General features: G+C 45.0%; 1 protein-coding gene across 2 annotated transcripts; it reads right to left on the bottom strand.

Moving 5' to 3' along the window:
• Positions 1 to 1553: 1553 nt before the first annotated feature.
• UBE2QL1 (ubiquitin conjugating enzyme E2 Q family like 1) lies at positions 1554 to 19372 on the bottom strand. Of its 2 annotated transcripts, XM_055800593.1 has the most exons (3): positions 19046 to 19372; positions 17787 to 18646; positions 1554 to 2879 (listed from the first exon to the last, which is right to left on the bottom strand). In XM_055800593.1, exons 2-3 carry the CDS (start codon positions 18615 to 18617, stop codon positions 2748 to 2750), a joined length of 963 nt encoding a protein of 320 aa, XP_055656568.1. In that variant the 5' UTR covers positions 18618 to 18646; positions 19046 to 19372; the 3' UTR covers positions 1554 to 2747. The 2 variants fall into 2 exon arrangements, with proteins under 2 accessions (XP_055656568.1, XP_005239790.2); XM_005239733.2 differs by having other exon boundaries at positions 17787 to 19372.
• Between the last annotated feature and the right edge of the window lie 95 nt (positions 19373 to 19467).

The raw sequence follows: 19467 nt of genomic DNA, 5'->3' as shown, positions 1-19467 counted from the left end.
CTTCTGTGCTCCCTGCTGTCCTCGTTTTCCTGCATCTCTCCCAGCACAGGCTGCTACTGTTACAAGCCATCATCTCTTCAATAGGAGCAGTCTTATTTTCGGTACAGCAGGAACTTCATCCTGCCCTAGTTCACGCCGTGCACTTTTCCTTCTTTCTTCCTTGCACAATTTGTTGCTGCAGCTTATCGCACACGCTCTGCTCCCTTCCTGCTACAGCTTCAAAGCGCTCCAGGTTTTTTCATGTGCCTCTCCCCCTGCTCCAAGACTCTGAGCGATACAGAGAACCTCCTACAGCCAGAAAGTAACTGTGATTTTTAGTGATGATGTTTGCTGTAACTATTTAAAGCGCACTTAAGAAGACATATAATAAGTAGGTTTGAGGGAAGTGGTAGCAATCCACCCACTACGTTCCTTTTAGCTAACCCTTTAATTAAATATTAAAGATACGGTTCTCAGGAAGACTTAAAATACCCCACTGACAGAAAAAAGAGACAGGTTAAAAAACAGCAGAAAAAGATATAATCCCCCTCCAAAGACTTACCACACCTTCACACAGCTTTCAAAGTCATTTTACTGTGCTGATGAGAGAAGAGCTTTTCCAAAGCCAAATAACAAACCTTATGCTTTCCAGTGCTAGATCCCTCTATATGTTCTCAGGGAGTACCACTAGGGATTGCAAGTTACTTGATACCTAACTAAATGTACTAGTTTCCTCTTTCATAAAGGATAGCAGGAAAAAAAAATATAAACCTGAGTAAATAAATTACTTGAAATGTTATTCCTCACTCAAAAGACATATTCTGCTGTTGGATGCACAGAATTGATACACTGAGGGAAAAAGTACATACGCACCATTTACAGCATCATCTCCAAGTATAAAGCAGGGTGAGATAGATCACAGCAAGATCTGTGCAGATTTGTGGTACGAAGCATTTCCATTTATAACTGAGATAAGGCACACCAGGTGGGTACCGCAAACAGTTGGAGGAGAAAGAGAAGAGGCAGCTGATGGAGATGAGAAGTGTAAGAAACCAGTTATGTCCACAAAACTGAGTGGCTCTGACCCGCATAACCATTTTAGGGAGAAAAACAATCAAAGCCTCCACTATCTAGCTGACAAGCTGCTACGCTGGCAAAGCATCTACAGATAAACCGAGTGATGTTTTTGCATCAGTACTGCAAGAGGATCTGCTGCTGCTTTGCTTGTGTTTGAACTCCATTGTCCTTCGGTACTCTTTTGTTTTTCTCTGCTGTGTGTAGTTTTAAATCAAACTCCAAACCCCCAAACTCTCTGTATAGTTTCCACTGTTGCTATAATACAAACAGAAACTGGTCAACCACTTTAATTTGGTCTTGTGTTAAGCCATACAATGGAAAGTGTTTTCAAACACAGTTTCCCCCCTCCAAATCAGTCTTACAATCAATACCGTCCTGCTTTCAATTAAAATATCACCACAACAGATATATCTACAAGGCGCCTAGAATTTCACAATAGAAAACCTATTACTTTGAATACAGAAGTTGGCCAAAATGATTGAATTCCTGAGGCAACAGAAACGATACTGGTGATTTTATTCGGCATGTGTCCAATACGATTTTCCATTCGGAAATCCACATTCTTTAATGCTTTTCTTATACCGTTCTAAACATTACCTTCAGCTTTTATGGAGTCCCTTGGAAAGTTTTTTTTCAATTTGTTTACCAGAAAACGTAAATCTTAACGATTAAATAATAGGACATTTATATACATCAGTGGATTTCTCAGATACTGGGCTCTAAGTACATACAATGTCTATTGAGTGAAAATAAAAAAGAAAATTCCAGTCATGCAAATCATCTTACAAACCATGTTCCATTTGACTTGAAAACTTTTACTCTGTTACTGGCATATCATTTTAAAATGAAGCAGATCATTTTAAGGTTGCTTTGTCCATTTCCATTTGTTTGTTTTGCCATTTGAAAGAACTGACAGGCCACATGCTACTGCAGAAGGTACCGGCAGGGTAATAATGGTTCTGCTACCACCAGCCAACCACTCCAAGCCCTGGTGCAGATGTGTTTAAAAAAACCACCTAACCTTCAGCTAACGGCACTGGTTTATTTCTGAACAGCACATCACAATATCGGCATAGATAGCACATTGTAACTGGTTGGGTGATTCCACTTAATTTTTCAACACTAGGACCTTTCAGCATTTTAATTCTGGTTTCATTTAGGAATTAAAGGTCATATATAGAGCACAATGAGGTCTAAATTTAGTCACAGCAGACCACAGTTCCACATAAAGACAAATCTTCAAGTTATGTTGACCTGCTAGGAGACAAAGATAAACAGCACAGCAAACATGTACCTGCAATGCACTGCTTCCCTATTAAATATTAACTGTTTCATTTACATTTAAATGAACTGAGCAGTAATGGATAGACTTTCCAGTACTGCTGTTTGGTGCTGCTGTCATGGAAAGAAGCTGAAGACAATGTGGGCTGTATGGGGGCAAATGACGCAATCTCAGCATCCGCTCAAGTGACTTCAATGATGAGCATTCTCCAGTCTTGAAATATAATCCTACACAGCATTTTTTTTTCTCTCCCTCTGTAAACACATCTGTTCATAAATAACTTAGATGTCTCCTTGACATTCATGGTATGTAACTGAAGCTGAAGTAGAAAAGGATGGGTGGTGTACAGCACTGAGGAGATGTCACAGTACTTTTGTTCAGCATTTTTGTCAAGTGCAGGTTGCTAACATCAGCCATCAGACACGGGTGGGGTGACCCACCCGTATTTTTCATGGGTCTTCACCAAACTCTTAAATGTTGCTTCAGCTTCCTTTCGACTGAATGACTTTTTTGATTTGCCAGCTTTTCTGCAGATACGGCCCTGCACCAAACAAAAAGAAAACCTTCATTAAACATATGAACATGCAGCTGGAAACCACAGCTTAACTTTTCAACACATCAAGCCGAGACGCATTCACTTACAAGTACCAGAAAGCAGAGTTCCCAAGCTGGGGAAAACAAATGCATTATTAGAGATGATAAAAAATTATATGCAGTAAAGGGGAAAAAAACAACCCACACAGAAAAAAAGACATCTGCCGGGCTGTTTCTTCCCAGCGAGCCCCTGTGTTGGCATGCTGCCCTGCATGCAGCAACCAGCGGCTGCCGCTGCAGCCGCACCACACAGCTCGCCTCCCTCTCTGCTGCGTGGGGACCTCTGCAAGCAAACGAAGGGACCTCTGCCACACATTTGGCACACCTTGTATGGTCAGGGCTGCAGCCCTGAGCAGCCAGGGGCCACAAGAAGCACACCAATATGCCACACACAGAGCACCTGGGCATGGCGGGGCACCACTTGCCAATGGCTCCTGGGGACACACGGGTTTTGTGAGCGTCCCCCACAGCCCTTTTCAGCTGCAGGGGAGGAGAGGGCTCCCCAGCCTCCCCAGCTCCTTCTGGTCCCCCAAGGCCAGTGGCTGCAGGTGGAGAAGGCATCTCTGCTGCAAGTGGTATCAAGGCACCAGCTCAGGGCTGGGGAAACAGAAACAGGAGGTTTCAAACCAGTTTTGATACCACACATAATATAATCCAAGGTGCTCAGTACTACGGAGCCAACTACCTTGGAGAACCATCACAAAATCTGTGTGCTATGTCTCAGGGTTACCTGCATCTCATACAACGCTCCCCCCCCCCCCCGCCCCCAACACAGAATGTCACTAAAAATTACATCCATCCAACAAAACACTCTCCGTTCTTCTTATCTGACCCATGAGAAGTTAACAGTTCTGGCATTTCTCAAAAGCAGGAGCACCTTAAAAACAACTTGCTTCCAACCTACGTAAAAAATTCTCGGTTATCACCACTTCATGACAAGTCTGATAATAAATGAAAACATACACATTTAAACATACTGCATCTTTATTACTTTGCAATTAAACACTATCTCTAAATGCATGGCAGTATATAATTTCAAATACTTGTTTTGCAACAGAGATATTTACTGAGTTATTAATAACTTACTTCACTTTTCACATTGGTCCATGTCAATTACCAACTAACAGACACGAGAAAGATTTATTACACTCTACAACAATAATACCCTTCAAAGTATTGACGCCAATTGGATTTGTCACAAAACAGAAGTTTAATTATTAAAGTCACAAGTCTAATAATTTTATAACTGTTTGATAGACTGCACTGAAAGCCTTTTTTAGAATAAATGGTATTTGATGAGTGGATACCATACTACAGTGTTACAATTATTAAGAACCAAGTTAGTGTGTTCTCCTTTTTTCCATTCTTTTCCTCAAAATGATGCATCAGGCTGCATCTTTTGCCCCCCATATTTTACTGTCAATTTGGAATTTAAATCAAAATTTGTCATTCATAATCTCATGCAACAAATAATACTGAGACAATAGTCAGGTATATGGAGGGGGAAAAAAGAAGAAAAAAAGAAAACAAACTGTCCTCGGAGTATCAAAGTTATTTTTACAGACTAAAATGAGTAAGATCAGTCTGCCACGTGGACAAATCATTTCACTATAGAAAGCTGTCACAGTATTGCACAGATACGCTTTTGTGTTCAGCTTCACTCCTATTACTACAAAACTATGGACATGTGACAAAAAAAGCTGTTTCCTACTCCTGTTCTAACAAGTCATTTTTCTGTGCAGTTTGACTTCTCTTTTAGAGCCTACCTTAACTAAAGATTAGAAACAGCCTCTAATTCCCACCTCGATTTATCCACAGCCAATTTATACCCACTAGGTTTTCACAAGAATAGCTATTTTACCTTTTGATGCTTTTCCATGCCTTTCCCTAGTCACCATTTACAGACTAGCAATGTATTTCCTCTTTAAATACCCCCTGATCAACTAAACAGCAAGACACCTTCCCCATCTCCATACTAATCTGGCAATTAATATATCCCAAATAAGGATGATGAATGGTACTTGATTTAACACCGCTAATAAATTCTCTCAGAAAATGTTCCTTTTTAGTTATGACAAAAGGAATAATAAAACTAGCTAACATTTTTCCAAAACCTCACTGACTAATTATCTTGCATCTCCTGCAGGAGTATTTTTGTTGTTACAAAACATGTTTTCCACTTTCTTCTTAATCCGAGCCTTTGTTGGAAGCATACTTAGAGAAACACAGGAAAAGATAAAGCAACAGAAGATGAAATCAGTAGAGAAAATGCTGTATTCAAAAGCTCACCAATGCAATACTTCTGAAAGTAAATATAAACTTACTCTACTACTAAATTTCTGGATTAGGTCCATTTGCCATCTCTTGTCTTACACGTTATTTTTTATCAGTTAAGGCTTTGATACCTTTTTGAATTTCATGCATAGCGCCTAGCACAGTATGATCCACATCTTCCTCAGCTTTATGAAGGTATTAATACTAATCTGTACCTAGAAATAGGATCTTTGTATGGAGAACAGCTATCGCTTATGTTCAGTGTCAGCTGCGTATTGCTTTCAAACAAGGAAAAGTAGGAATCCTTCCGTGTTGAAATAACACAATTAATATCATTACATCATCTAAAATGTTTCTGGAGCCACAGCAGATGAAATGAGCATCTTTCTGTGAGTTTTTTTCTCATACTTCTTTGTTATTAATGTAACGGATCATTAAATCCACTTCCATTCTGGCACCACATGCAGGCTGTATGTAAACTGCATCATCAAAGATCAGCTAATTCTACCCCATTGTAGCCCATGTATTTCTATGTTTATACAGAAACCATGGGTGGCATGGTTAGCACTGTCTCTTATTAACCAATATCCTGCCAGGTGTTTATAATTTGGATAAAATTTAACCTTGTGGACTGAAAGTTACCCTTTTTGGTGCCTCAAGTAAATCTGATGTAAAAGAAAGGAGGGTGGAATTTCAGTCAACCAGTTCAGATGCTTTTGAGCCTATACTCGGGTGTGTCTACCATCTTCATGATTTTTAGCTTTTTGCCATTCCCACAAAGCTCTTCCCAAGTTCAATTGAAAAATGGCATTTTGGACCCAAGTGTCAAATGTTTTAGCAGGCACCGTTACCAGCTCTAACTACAGTTTATTTTCAGACTGCTACTTAAACATGCAGTCATTTTTAACTCTGGTCAGAAGACTATGAGCTGCTACATTCTGTGATAAACATGGTAAATACAGTATGTAAATATGGTGCTAACCATAGGTCGACTGCGCACAACTATATTTTGACCAATCTCTAAACTACGCGTGTCACTACTGCCATGGTAAGGAATACGGGTCATTTGCATGGCCAGTGTTTTGATGTGTCCAGCACCGAATCAAGAAAAGGTATCAAACCGATACCTGAACAAGATCAAGATACTCCACAAAAGCTTAAAACCAACAGAGATAACCCAAGAAAGCCTTGCATAAATATATTAATGTCGATTTACCTCTGAGAAGTCACACCAGCAGCTTATTTAAATACTTCCAATATTTTCACTCACAGAGTACTTTTCATAAAGCGATAACTGAAAATTAAAATAAAGAGTTGGAGAGAACATTTCAGATTCTGCCATCTGCTGTGACTTCATGTACTTATCAAATGTAATTTTAACAAGCTAGAAACATATGAAAGGTGAAAGTAATGTCACAGCATCCGACTGATTTACACAACGATGCTGAAATGCAGGGGGACAGGTACTGCACTCAGCTTCCTCACTCACTGGTGTTCCTATTGCGCCCAGTTTGCATGGCACAGTAAGCAACTGCATGCCACTCATCTACTCTTTGCCTAATGGGTTTGAACAAACAGCTGATAAGGATCCAGTCTATAACTGGTAATTGCCAAAAGAAAGATCTCCTGGAGCACCACCTACTGCGGGTAGCCTTCTCAGGGCCACGGCCATACCCAGGGACTGCTCCCCACCGTCACGTTCAGCAAAAAAACTGGGGTAAATCTCACGTGATTTGGCACCCACCTTTACAGACCAGTGTGAGCAAATCTGGGAGCTTTTCTACTTCTCAGCGATGCCACAGCAGTCCCCATGTTTTTTTACAATCATGAACCCATCAGCATGTCCTCCCTTTGAGGACACTATGTGACACTGAAGCACATCCTCAAAAACATTCAACTCGACATCTAGCAGCTCTTGAAAGTCCTTCAGCGTCATTATCAGCAATGTACCATATCTCTTCTTCCCCAACACCACCACATCACAAAGTGGTCTGAGACAAGAGTTATGTCCTCTACAGAGATACCAAATACGAAGCCTGAAACTCTTTAGCCCTGTAATCCCACTACAGCCATGTATCTGCCCACGTCTGGCCTGTGTGTCATGAGAAACAGTCCTGACATTTCTTCTGGTATTTCCAGAATCAGGATGGCCTCAAGGGGATTTCTTTGGCACAGGAAGGGCTTTATCTCTTGTCAAACCAACTATAGTAGCTCCCAGGTCAAAACCCAGCAGTGCTGGCACAGCACACAGCATCAGTTGTGCTTCCACGTCCTATCACTTTTGGCACTACCTGGCAGGACAGGACCATGTAACAGTGGCCAGCCTCTCACAGGATCATGCAGTCACCCAAGTGCTGCCTGGAAAGGACCTACAGAGGTCTCCAAGTCCAACTTAGACACCTGGAGCTGAGCTGCTGACACAGGTCAGTAGTAGCACTGCGAAGCCAGGTCCTGAATCCTTCAAGGTTGTGCTCAGTCCTGATGCAAGTCCCTGTGTTACTAGGTCCCAAATTTTCAGAGATTTATTTTATGCAGTCATCAGCCCTTACAGGACTCTGTTTTATTCTGGGAACAGCATAAGGCCCTGTGCTACGCATCCTTGACCTACCACAGCAACCCCTTCAGGCACATCCAGATATTTTTTTCCTGGACTGGTTAACCAAAAGTTGTATCCATTGCAAACAGGACCCAGCTAACAGACTTGGAAGCAGGCAAGGCCTCACGTTATTAGTGCTGGTCTTGACCCAAACGCCTCAGCCTTGCATTCCTTTCATTAATCCTGGATATGCAAATAACTCAAGGTTGGTCTTCCAAGGGCAAATCATACCTGCCTTCCACACATGCGACTAAATGTGGCCCATCATTTAAGCCAGCATAAGGATGCACGGCTACATTTTCATTTTCTCCCTTCATCTCTTAAGAGACCTCTATGGCAGGCTCTAGCGACCCACTTCTACGTAAATGTCAAGAGACAGAAAACAAGCAAAGGTTTAGAGAGGTACAACACAAAAGACTAGGAAGTCACTGTGCCACATGCTGCAGCTGTAGTGATCTCTCCCAAGGACAGGAAGGAGACCCACAAGGACATGCCCATTTTCCAAGTCTGTTGTCCCAGGCTTCTCCGTGGATGATGCAAAAATTGTGGGTTTTCTAAGAGCTGGAGCACACTATGAGTCTACAGCATGTAATGTTCCACTAACGTGCCAGTGACTAACGGCTTCGGGCCTCCACTGTTCAAAGTCACGTACTATGCAAACATAATCAAATCTTTTCTGGTAAGTAACAGAAGAATACAGTGTTTAAGCCTGAACCGGCCTTACGCTAGAATATTTAAACAAGTTTTCAGAGAAAAATATTTCCACTGGCTTTATGGAAGCAATCAAAAGTCGAGTAATGCTGAAGTGAGCGACTGTCATGCTCTCAGTGCAATGATTGCAATGTGTCACAACATCACTGTTACAGTGCAATATACACAGCCTCTCCTCCCAATTACATGGTTTATAATTTTTTTCCTTCATGTACTGATGAGGCACAGTTAAATCATGTCTCAAAAACTGCACACAATTTATATTGCACTATATATAATTATTAGCTATAGCTAAAACAAAGCAGTATAGATAATGATGCAGACAAATACTGCTAATGTTGCAGCATAAGTGAATTAAAAATGGGATGTTTTCCTGCAAATGTGTAATTTCTGAAGCAGTATTTCCACGCCTTTTTTGGTCTCCTTTTTAAGAATAATCCACACAAAGAAGTGAAAACTCAGCAAGTTCTGGCTTTAAAGTATCCTATAAATTGCTCCTTCTGGGAGTGTGACTGTTCTTTGCCCAGGATCTGAGTTCCAGCTGAGTAATTATTAATGTTCGCTCATCTGTGTGCAGCCTGGTGAAAGTAGCTCTTAATCAATACACACCTGCAGCCCCAATCCCTGTTTGACAGTTGCAGAGCACTGCGCTGCTCTTCCTCCCCTTTCTCTAAAGTCAGCACAGAGTCAGCAGCTCAATTTCAGTACAGACAAGGGTTAAGAATCTCCCTTACTGCATATTACAGGTGGGACAAACTTGGCCTTGCCAAAAGAACAAGAAAATTTTGGCAGCCGACCACATTCTTGGAAGGTGCCTCTAGCATCTCCAGGGAAAAAGGTGCCATCTTACAACACGGTGGGCTTCTGTCAAAAGAGGTCGTCCCTGTTCCCTGCCATCAAACGGGCACCTGCTAGTCTAGATGACAAAGGGAAAACTGTTTTCTTTCAGTCTTCTGCTGGACTACCTGTCTGTGGAACCAGGTATCAGCAGAGTTACTGAGGACAAGTCCAGGTGAACAGGCTGCGAGCGTGACAGCCCCTCTTTGCATCAGCCCACAGGTCCTCCACATCACGAACCTGAAGTTATCAAAGCTAAAGACACCCACAGCTGTAAAGCCAACCAAAACAAACAATCTGGTGTGAAGGGTTGTAAAGACAAAGGAGCCAGAACCCCGACAACGTCTATCACCACATTTCCCAAAGTTTCACCATACTAAAAAAACCCTGATGAGTAAAAAGCAGACCTACCTCTGGGCACACTTTCATCAAGCTAAGACCAAATTTGGCAGGATTAGAGTCACAACCCAATGCGCTTTTCCCCCTCCTATTTACACAAATGTGTCAGCCTCTTGAGTATGATATGTTTCATACTGATGCACACAGACACCTACTCACAGAGCCCCCACTTCTGAGTGCTTTCAGTACGTATCCTCAAACAACCTTTGGAAAGAGGATTATCTATGCTTCACAGGTAGGACAGACGAATAAAGTGAAATTATATGACTTGCCCATGACTGCACCTGAAGTCAGTGGCAAAACCTGGAAGCTAAACTCAGATCACCTCCCCTCAGCCTAAGTGCTCTAACTGTGAAATGTCCTCCTCCCCCCAAATAATTATAGAACACTTCAATACTAGGTATATTTTAACAGAAATAATCTTGTGAAATTTATAGAAAATTTGACATTTATAGAAATTCATAGAGAATTTGAAAAATCAGTAACATCAATTTCTTCTGCTTTGTGATGCTGTAGGTTTTTTTATGGACATGTTGGTATGGAAATAAGCCCTACACTTTTTAGTGCAGCTGGGGGTTTGTTACCATTTGTAACACACACCTATAAACAGGAGATATACTTGGTCATTCCACAGCTCATAAAGCCTGACCACGAGAAGCATCTGAGTTCCAGGCCATGTCATAACACAACCTTACTCTTCCTTCCTCAGGTTTATTTTCACTTGTCTTTGAATGCAGATTTGAGACTGTGACCGACTTGTAACTCTTATCAAGGAGTCACTGCAGAGGTTCCAGGGGTTTTGGAGAGCCTGCACACAAAAGGATTAAATCAATGAGGATCATAGATTCTAACAACACATATGAAATCATGAAGCAGATAAAAAAAACATTTTCCAAGGACAAGCTCTGCACGTGCACGAGGCAGGCACACATTTGCCACACATGGCTGAGTACAGGCACACCTGATGTCAAACTCCTCAGTTTGACTTTTAACTGCAACGGGCCAAATCAGACTGGCACCTTGTTCCTGTTTCAGAAAGGGAATCACCTGAACGCCTTAAGTGTGGTGCCCACCTCCCTGTTTTGTGCAGATCAATAAGGACTGCAAATCCATTTTCATCAAAACACACTTACGCTTCTCCTCAGCTTATGCTCTTCCGATTCCCAGTGCACTGCTGGTTTCACTGCCAGCCAGGTTAAAGAACAGTATCATGTCCTTCCCATGCAGCTTGTCCTGCAACCTCCAGGATGCACTCAATGACCGCTGTTTCCAGCCGGAGTTAAAGACCAACGCTGTGGAGCACTCAGCACCCTCTATAAATGGCTCTGTGGAGTACAACTCAGACCAGCCACACGCTTTTCAAAAATACAGTGATGTTCAGGAGGAACCTGGTATTCCATTTATAAGTGAGACAACTGGATCCTGCGCACATTAAATTTAAGACATATTTTGAGCTTAACCACTGAAGTTCCCCCTGTCTAAGCGCAGAGTAATTGCACCCAGCAATTCTCTTATCCTCCCACCTCCCTTTGCACCTAATGTCAGCATTGCCTTTTTTGACAGTTACAGAAGAAGATACTTCGTAAACTGGAAGCTGCATGTGAAGGACTGAATACATCAAGGAAAAGAAGAGATCTTCACTGACTATCAACTCAAAGGAGCTTAGAAGGGAAAAAGAAACACAGCTAATATTACGTTACTTAACCAACATCCCACCCTGTGAGAGTGGATGCCCACTCAGAAGACATGCCTCAGATTGCAAGTGGCAATAAGACTCCCACAATACAAGGACCAGAATTACTGTGGAGTTACATATCTTTGATCTGGAAGCCTCTGGTCATGCACGGAAATCCCTGGGTATTATGTAGATGCTAGGAAATCTGTCTATTTTCAAGGTTACCCTGTGTAAGGAAGAGTAAATCTTCCTCACAATAGAAAGTGGGTTATTTAGGTTACTCCTCCAGGAGGAGGACACAACACAACCCCTCGGGACCAAGCTTTCTGCACTTGAAAAAATACAGCTCTTCGGCAAAATATCTGACAAAACACCCAAATACTACACACGTCTCTCTAGCGAACACTTTCACTGAAGAAAATGAGGACTTCTTTTATAAGTCAGGGAAGAAGAATTTTGCTCTTCTGAGCAAATGATTTTTTTTCATGATGCAAAGCAGCAATTCTTTTAAATTCTTATTTAGGAGATCAGCCAAGTATTGCCAGGAAGAATTAGTTCTACTTGCCATAACAGCATGTTTTAAAATAAGCAGTTTGTTTCAATTTAGTGATTTAACTTATTTGATGACTATTTTAACAATAAGGATGATAGCTTAAAGTATTTTAAAATGTTCCTTTTTATGCTTTGAAGGGGTAAAATGTATATTATGTTCTCCCTGCTTTTTGAAAGAATTAAAACAGCCTCCTACTTCAATGAGTTGGAATCCCTGTGTCTTCATTCCTCTCAGCAGAATATATTTGCATAATAATAATGGATAGTCAGAACAGCAATATATCAGAGGACACATGAACAATATTTTTTCCAGCCCATTCATCAGTCCCAGCATCTCAACATAGCAAATATGTATGCTCCCACTTAAACTTCCAGCCTAGCATTTATACCTTTTCATGGGGAACAAGCCCCATAACACACTCTTTGTCTCCTCTGTAATCTTTGTATATGAATCAATGTGCTTTTCAACCACGGACCTAAAGCAACATTTCTTCCTTTGACAATAACTGACATCATTTGCTCGGGCAACTAATAGAAAGCAAAAAGCCAGTTTTATTTTGTAAGGCCCTAATATGATACAATGGCTCCAAATAATTCAGAAACCACTGTGTTCTCTATATATTTCCCCAGCCTTTGAGATTAGCTGATTTATTCACGGCCACAGTCCTCAAACCCAGCATCTGGAGTATGAAAACCCATGGATTTGCAATTAATTTCTGCTATGCATATCTGAAAGACCTGGAGTCTGCTGACCTCCTGGACACCATGCAAGTCCCATCTGCTATCTGCTCACTCATACTTTTGTTTGAAAGGATGAAGAGGGAGTAATTTAGATTCTGATTAACAGCTACCTTCTGTATCTGTTTTTCATAAAATAAGCCTATTTCTCCTGTTTCAATCTGGTAGAAGTCAGATGGGACACTCATATTTTTAAAATGGAAGGACAAATTAATCCAATAGTCACACTAGGCACATAGCTCTTGAAGTAAACTAATGATTTTCCACTGAGGTATTTCTAACATTACAACACAAGGGATGAAAGTACTATACACCAAAAAACTTTATTTAAATTCAGGGAATTTTCCAACAGAAAATGAAATCTTAATTACAGATTATATTTTGATTTTGATTTAAAGCATCATACAGAAGCCCACCACAAGAATACTCATAACTAGGGGTTCCCTATTCCTATTTTAGTATGTCCTGACAAATTTTTTTATGCTCTTTCTATTCATGGGAATGGTAAGGGAGTATTTTCCTCAAAAAGGAAGAACTTTTTCCATGACATATTCTGCCGTCACCAGTTACCTGACAGCTGTCTTTGGCGGGCAGTCCTGTCCCCAGCATCCACCGAGAGTCAACAAGTGACTTGTAAAAAAGAGGACACAGCAGCTACTGGTGAGCACTGCTGCAAGTCCTCAAGGCATCAGGTGCAGCTTCAAAAAAAAAAAAAAATTAAAAAATCCGGATGCATTATTTGGACACCAGCATAGGTAAGATTTGTCCTCTTAAACTTCTACAAAACTAGTGTCAAATCATTCCTCTCCAGTGAGAAACAACGTATCTATTAGAGGACACAAAATCTCCTCCCACTTTTGGGCAAAGTCTGCTCTTTTTCATTCGGCACAGTATTATCCGCTGTGTTTTCAAAGGAGAGAGATGACTGCTCCCTGAAACACAGGCGCTGGCCTCAGCCGTGTGCGTCGCTCAAGGAGAGCCATGACAAACCTCCCGCTGCTTCACCTCTCTCCTACGACCAGCACTGTTCCTTCTTCCTTCCTTCAGTTATTAATATTATCATGACAATGGCACTGTACCAGGATGTGGAGAGCAACAGGCTCATTTTCAGATCTCTCTCTTAAATTATCAATAAATTATTTTAAGGGTGCTGCTAAGAAGGAAGAACACTTAACGGGCCACTTCCACATCCCAGACAGAGCCAGACAGACATGGGAGGCTCTGCCTAGACAAGCATGTTGAACAGTTGCCTCCAGGACAACAAACAACTGGTATTTAAATTATTTTGTTAGCATCACCCCACCTCCTTGGCTGACACTCCAGCTCCGTCGCGTCTCACAGCTACCATTTCATCGGCTCGGCAGGGCCAAGCATTTCGCCCATGACGACGGGAGCCAGTGAGCAGCTGACTGACCGTGCAGGAAGCAAGAACAAAGTCATCCTCTTAAAACTAAGGCTACAGTTGAGCTAAGGACAACACCAAGTTTTTTAAAATAAGATTCCGGATCTCAAACAGTAAACAAACTTAGGCCTTTGATGTACTGAAAATTCCCCTCAAGATACTGACTAGAGCTGTGTGAATAATTGATTTTCTCAGCTGAATAGCTGAAGCAACCAACCAAACAAACCCCAACTTGTTTGTTAATTAACTTTTTTTTTCCTTGAAAACTGAAATAAAAAAAAAGAAAGCGTAGTTTGGGACTGTTGAATTGTTTCATTCAAACAGAAGTTCTCTTTCTTCCATTTTAAACCTTTTTTTTCCAGACAAAAAATGCCATACTTGGATTCATGATAGGAAGCAAGGGTATGCATCCCATAAGGTGGGACATCTCTAAAGCAAGGTCACCTGAGGCGTATGGTTCCTGCTTGGTGAAACCTGGAGAAACAGCCACCCTGCTTTAAAATCCAGTCCCTGCTCAGGTTTGGGAACCTGGACCCAGGTCTCCCCACATACAAGGGCAATGCTGACAAGGAACCAAAAAGTGCTACCTTTCAATTTCTGCATTGCACGCTAACATCTCCTTATGGATGTAATTCCTGAGTGAAATGTTCTACCTTGAGAGACGTCAGAACGACTTCTCAATTTTTCTTTTACTCTGCTAAAAGGTCTGTGAAATCCTTTGAAAAAAATCTGAATTTGCCAAGAAATCTGACTGCCCAAAAATGTATTTTCAGTGTTAGTTTTGTCTGCTTTTTGATTGCTTCATCAAAAAAGGTCACGTAGGTTCATAGGGTACTATTAGCTCTGACAAAACAACAGACCAAGAGCTATGTTTCTCTCCGAAGAGCCAGCAGAGAACAGCAGTGTTACAGTTACCACAGCAAATGGGACTGATAAAAACCATTGAATTAAATCAGCCACCTCAGTTTTATCACTCGAAGTGCCAAGAGGAGGAACGTACGCTGGCGGGAAGCTCAGCCCTGCCCACTCATACACCACCGAGCCCACGCTGGTGAGGTGCGCTTTCAGATGAGTCACTGGCTTATTCAGAACGATTTCATGCCAAATCATGGTGCTGCACGATGGTGATGCTTCTCTGGAAGGTCCCATTTACCCACCGGTGCCGGCAGCGCCACATCTCCCACTTGGCCTCGTGGCTGCCGCCATTTGCTCGTGCAGGGTCGTTTTGAGGCTGTGCAAGCCGGACCTCACCCTTCCATCTTTCCTGATTAATAGCAAGCATGCTGAATATTTCATGCTGGTGCAGGCTGCTTACAGAAATTATACAATTAACCTGGAGTAAGCCATTGTTGTTTGTTCAGGACGGCTCCTCGCAGGCACTGAGGCTACCCACAGCATGGCCAAGTTACCCAAAACCAGCCCTGCAGATCTGGGCAATGCTGCACCTCGGTGCTCAGTGTTCGACGGCAGTTTTCATTTAAAAAAATAAAAATGATCAAAAGTAGATTACCTGTAAAATAGGGGAGTGCCTGTCATATCCTGAGCCCTATTATGCAATGGAGTGGAGATTACATAACGAGGGGAGTGCGATTACAGGAGCGTGGCTCCTGTGATGCCGAGCCCGGCTGCGATGACAGGCTGGCAGCCCATCACAGTCTACACCTCTGCAACCAAGAAATTACACTTATTGTCAGTACCACCTATTAACCTTTCCACTTGGAGTGAATGATCCAAGATGTTGAAACGTACACGCAACGCCTATTTAACTACTAAATTACTGGCAGCAATTTATTCCAGCTTTTTTTTCCTCTCGCACGGATTATCTTTTTTTTATGATTAACTTTGTAAACTTCTGAAAGAATGTTATTGAAATGCCTGCATTTTAAATGTATTTATTAATGATGCACACATAAACACTCTTATCAGAAATTACTACCACTTTCTGGAAATCTCTTAAGTGGTTTCGGGAAAAAAACTGTCAGATTATATAGCTTAATATTCATTGCTAATAAAACAATTTAGTGGTTTTCTTCACTGAGCTGTTTCATGATCCCAGTAAAACTTAATTTAACCCTTTTACATTCAACATTCAATACTGCAGAAAGATGCTGAATTCTTAAGAAAATTGAGAGAATTTAGCATTGTCCTTCTAAATTCCTGTTTAAAATAATGAGAACTATGATCTCTATTTAAAAAGAGATGGATTAACAAATAGTGAGATGCAGCAAGAGTAGCTACATAACTCCAACATACCCTGGGCTCAATGTAAAGTAAGCCTTTTTTTTTTTCTTTTTTTTTTCTGGTACATTTTTTTTTTATACCCCAAGGTGACCTAGGAAACTTGACCTCTTCAAACAAAGTGCAGAGAAAAATACTACCTGATTAAAAAAAAAGGGAGCAGTAGCCCAAATCAAACTGAGAAAAAGGAGGAAAACCCACTTACAAAAGAGTCCATTAAATAATAAAAATTAATTTTCAGTCTTAAGAGAAACCAAGACTTTACTTCTGCTCATGCAAGCGGTTCCATGGAGGCAAACAGGAGTAACCTCCTTTTTAAACCAACGGAACGTATGTTATTATTTACTCTTCCTCCCCTCCTCCTTGCCAAGATATGAATTCAAGTTACCTAGCATCATTTACTGACAGATGTGGAGCTGTGCATGTCCCCTGGGTTCAAGGGCATTCATGAAGTGAACAGGAAAATCACCCTGTCACCAGCCATGTGTATACTGCCCACTACAATAACCATAAAGGACTGGCTACACTTTTCACGGCAGTATTTAACCATTTATTAAAAACCGCTTATTAAATACTTCTCTTCTAAGGATACTCTGCAGGAGAGAAAGGGAAAAAAACAAAACAAAACAAAAAAATCCATAAACCACATTGACTCAGCTCAGGCGAGATCCTCTGCCAGGGGCACCATGCACCTCCTCCGGAGAGGAGAGCTGGCAGGAACCGTCTGGCCGCTGCAGCTGCAGCACGTACCCGAAATTATGTGTTCCTTTCAGGCAGGGAGATTCTAAAGCGGCACAACTTTGCTGGCAGCTCACGCAGCAATTCCAAGCGTGACCCTGTGCTGCACCTCTGCCCTGTGTGCCAAACCCCAGGCCCAGGGTGGCCTCTCCTCCCCCCCACCCCCTGAGGGATGCTGTGCAGGACAGCACCAGACAAAGACCCGGGGGCAGCAGCTCCAGCATCGCGCCCTGCACCAGAGGCAGCACTTCATGCAGGAGACCAGCAAGTATGGCTGACGCGCTGGTGAAGGGCAGGAGGCGGAGGACCTGAACCCCAAACCCCTCTGGAGCCTGAAGAGCCCTTTTCACTTTGTGGTGAGGGAGGTGGCCCTCGGGGGCAACGAGAGTGACATCCTGGCACCGCACACAACAAAAGACACGCAGGAGACTGCGATGGATGCTTGTGCTCCCTGCCCCTCCACGCTGCCCCGTACCTCCACCGCACCTGCCCGAGACGGGCAAAACACGTGTGTCCCTGCCTCCTTCCCACCAGCCACGCCGGGTCCTCGGCGGACACCCGTCCCCCAGGCCCGGCCAAGGTCGGCCACAGGCGGGGCCTGACCCACCGCCCTATGGGGTTCCCATCCAAGTAGGCGCGCAGGCACATAGCCCCCTGCCCCACGCACGCAGAGCGGAGCCCACCGACCCCCTACCTGCCCCTTGACCAAGCTGGCCGCAAACTGCCTCATGACGGCCTCCACGGTGTAGGCGCTGGACCAGCCGCGGGGGGTGAGCAGCTCCATGCAGATGGCTCCGCCGTCCAGGACGTAGCCGTTCTCCAGGCGGGGGCTGAGCACCCTCATGAAGGGCGGCGAGAAGGGGAAGTTGTCGGGGAAGGTGAGGTTGAGCAGGATGTACTCCGTGTTGGTCTCCTTCATGTCCTGCCACAGCACCGAGTCCTTGTCCACCTGGTGTAGCTTCACGTTCCAGTCGAAGAGGCTCTCGTCCACCAGCTCCACCGAGATGAAGCGGTCGCTGAGCCGCGCGATGTCCTGCAGCTCCTTCATCAGCCGCCGGGTCCGCACCTGCGTGCAGTGCTGCTGCCGGCCCGCGGGCGCCAGCGGCCCCGACCCCGACGGCAGCGGCACCAGCGGCGCCGGCCCCGACCCGCACCCGGAGCCGGGGCCGGGGCCGGGCCGCTGCGCCGCCTCCTTACCGGCGCCGGGTTCCCTGGCCGCCTCCCGCGGCTTCTCCCTGCCGCCGCCCGAGCGCGGCTGCGAGGGCTGCTTGGAGAGCTCCGGCGCCTTCTTGTTCTTGTGGCCCCCGGGGCTGCTCTCGCTGCTGCTGCTGCTGCTGCAGCCGCCGCCGCCCCCGGGGGGGGCCTGCGGCTGCGGCTTGTTGCTGCTGTTCTTCTGGTTGCCCCTGCCCCTGAGCGAGGAGCCCTGCTGGCTGCTGCTGCGGTGGTGGTGGTGGTGGTGCTTGGGGTCCTCCGTGTCCCGGTTGTGCAGCCGGATCAGCCCGATTTTCCGCAGCAGAGTGGCCATGTTGTGCGCGGCTCCGCTCTCCCTCTCGCCTTTATGGGTCGGTGGGGTTTTATTATTATTATTAATTTAAAGCCCTGCTCAGCGGATTTGCTGCTCGCGGGGGAGGGGGGCACGGCGCTGGGCGGGCGGGGAGGCCGCTGCCGCGGGGAGGGTGTGCGGCCGCCGGCCGCCGTTCAAACGCCTCCCCTCGCTACGGCTGCTGCGGGCAGCATTGCAGCAGCGGGGCTGCTCCCAGGGACATCACGGCCCCGCTGCCGTGGCCATGATCCCGTGAAAAGGAGAAGAGGAAAAAAGACACCCCCAAAAAAGAGGGAGAGAGATTAAAAAGGAGGGAGAAGAAACCCCAAACCACCCGCAAGGGAGAGCCCCCCTCCCCCCCACGCACAGCGGGCGAAATCGCCTGCGCTGCAGATGGCTTCTCCCAGCACCTTCGGCTCGCAGCCGGCCGAGCCAATCCCCGGCGGCTCCCCGGCGGGCCGGTCCCCGCGCCGCGCCGGGCGCCTCCCCCGGGAGGGGGGTGGGGGGGAGGCCGGCGGCACCCCCTGGCTCCGCGCTCGCCCGCAGCGGCGGAGCGCGCTCCGGCCCTTTGTTCGGCGCCGCCGGCGGGGGGAGAGGGGCCGCTCGGGGAAGCCCTGCCGCAGCCCCCGCCGCCGCGCCGCGCACCCCGCGCTGCCTACGCGCCTGGCGGCACCGCCGCTGCGGGCCTCGGCGGGGCGGGGGCGGGGCGGCAGGCGGCGGGGCCCCGACCGGCCCGGCCCGGCCCGGCCCGGCCCGGTCCGCAGCGCCGCCGCCCGGCCGCTCCGCTGCGCTCCGCCCCGCGCTGCGGCAGCACGGGCAGCGCGGCCCCGCC

Source organism: Falco peregrinus, chromosome 3, assembly GCF_023634155.1.
Source record: "Falco peregrinus isolate bFalPer1 chromosome 3, bFalPer1.pri, whole genome shotgun sequence".
In the NCBI taxonomy this organism is placed as follows: Eukaryota; Metazoa; Chordata; class Aves; order Falconiformes; family Falconidae; genus Falco; species Falco peregrinus.
The sequence above is the reverse complement of the archived record's forward strand: the minus strand, read 5'-3'. Positions and strand labels throughout refer to the sequence as shown.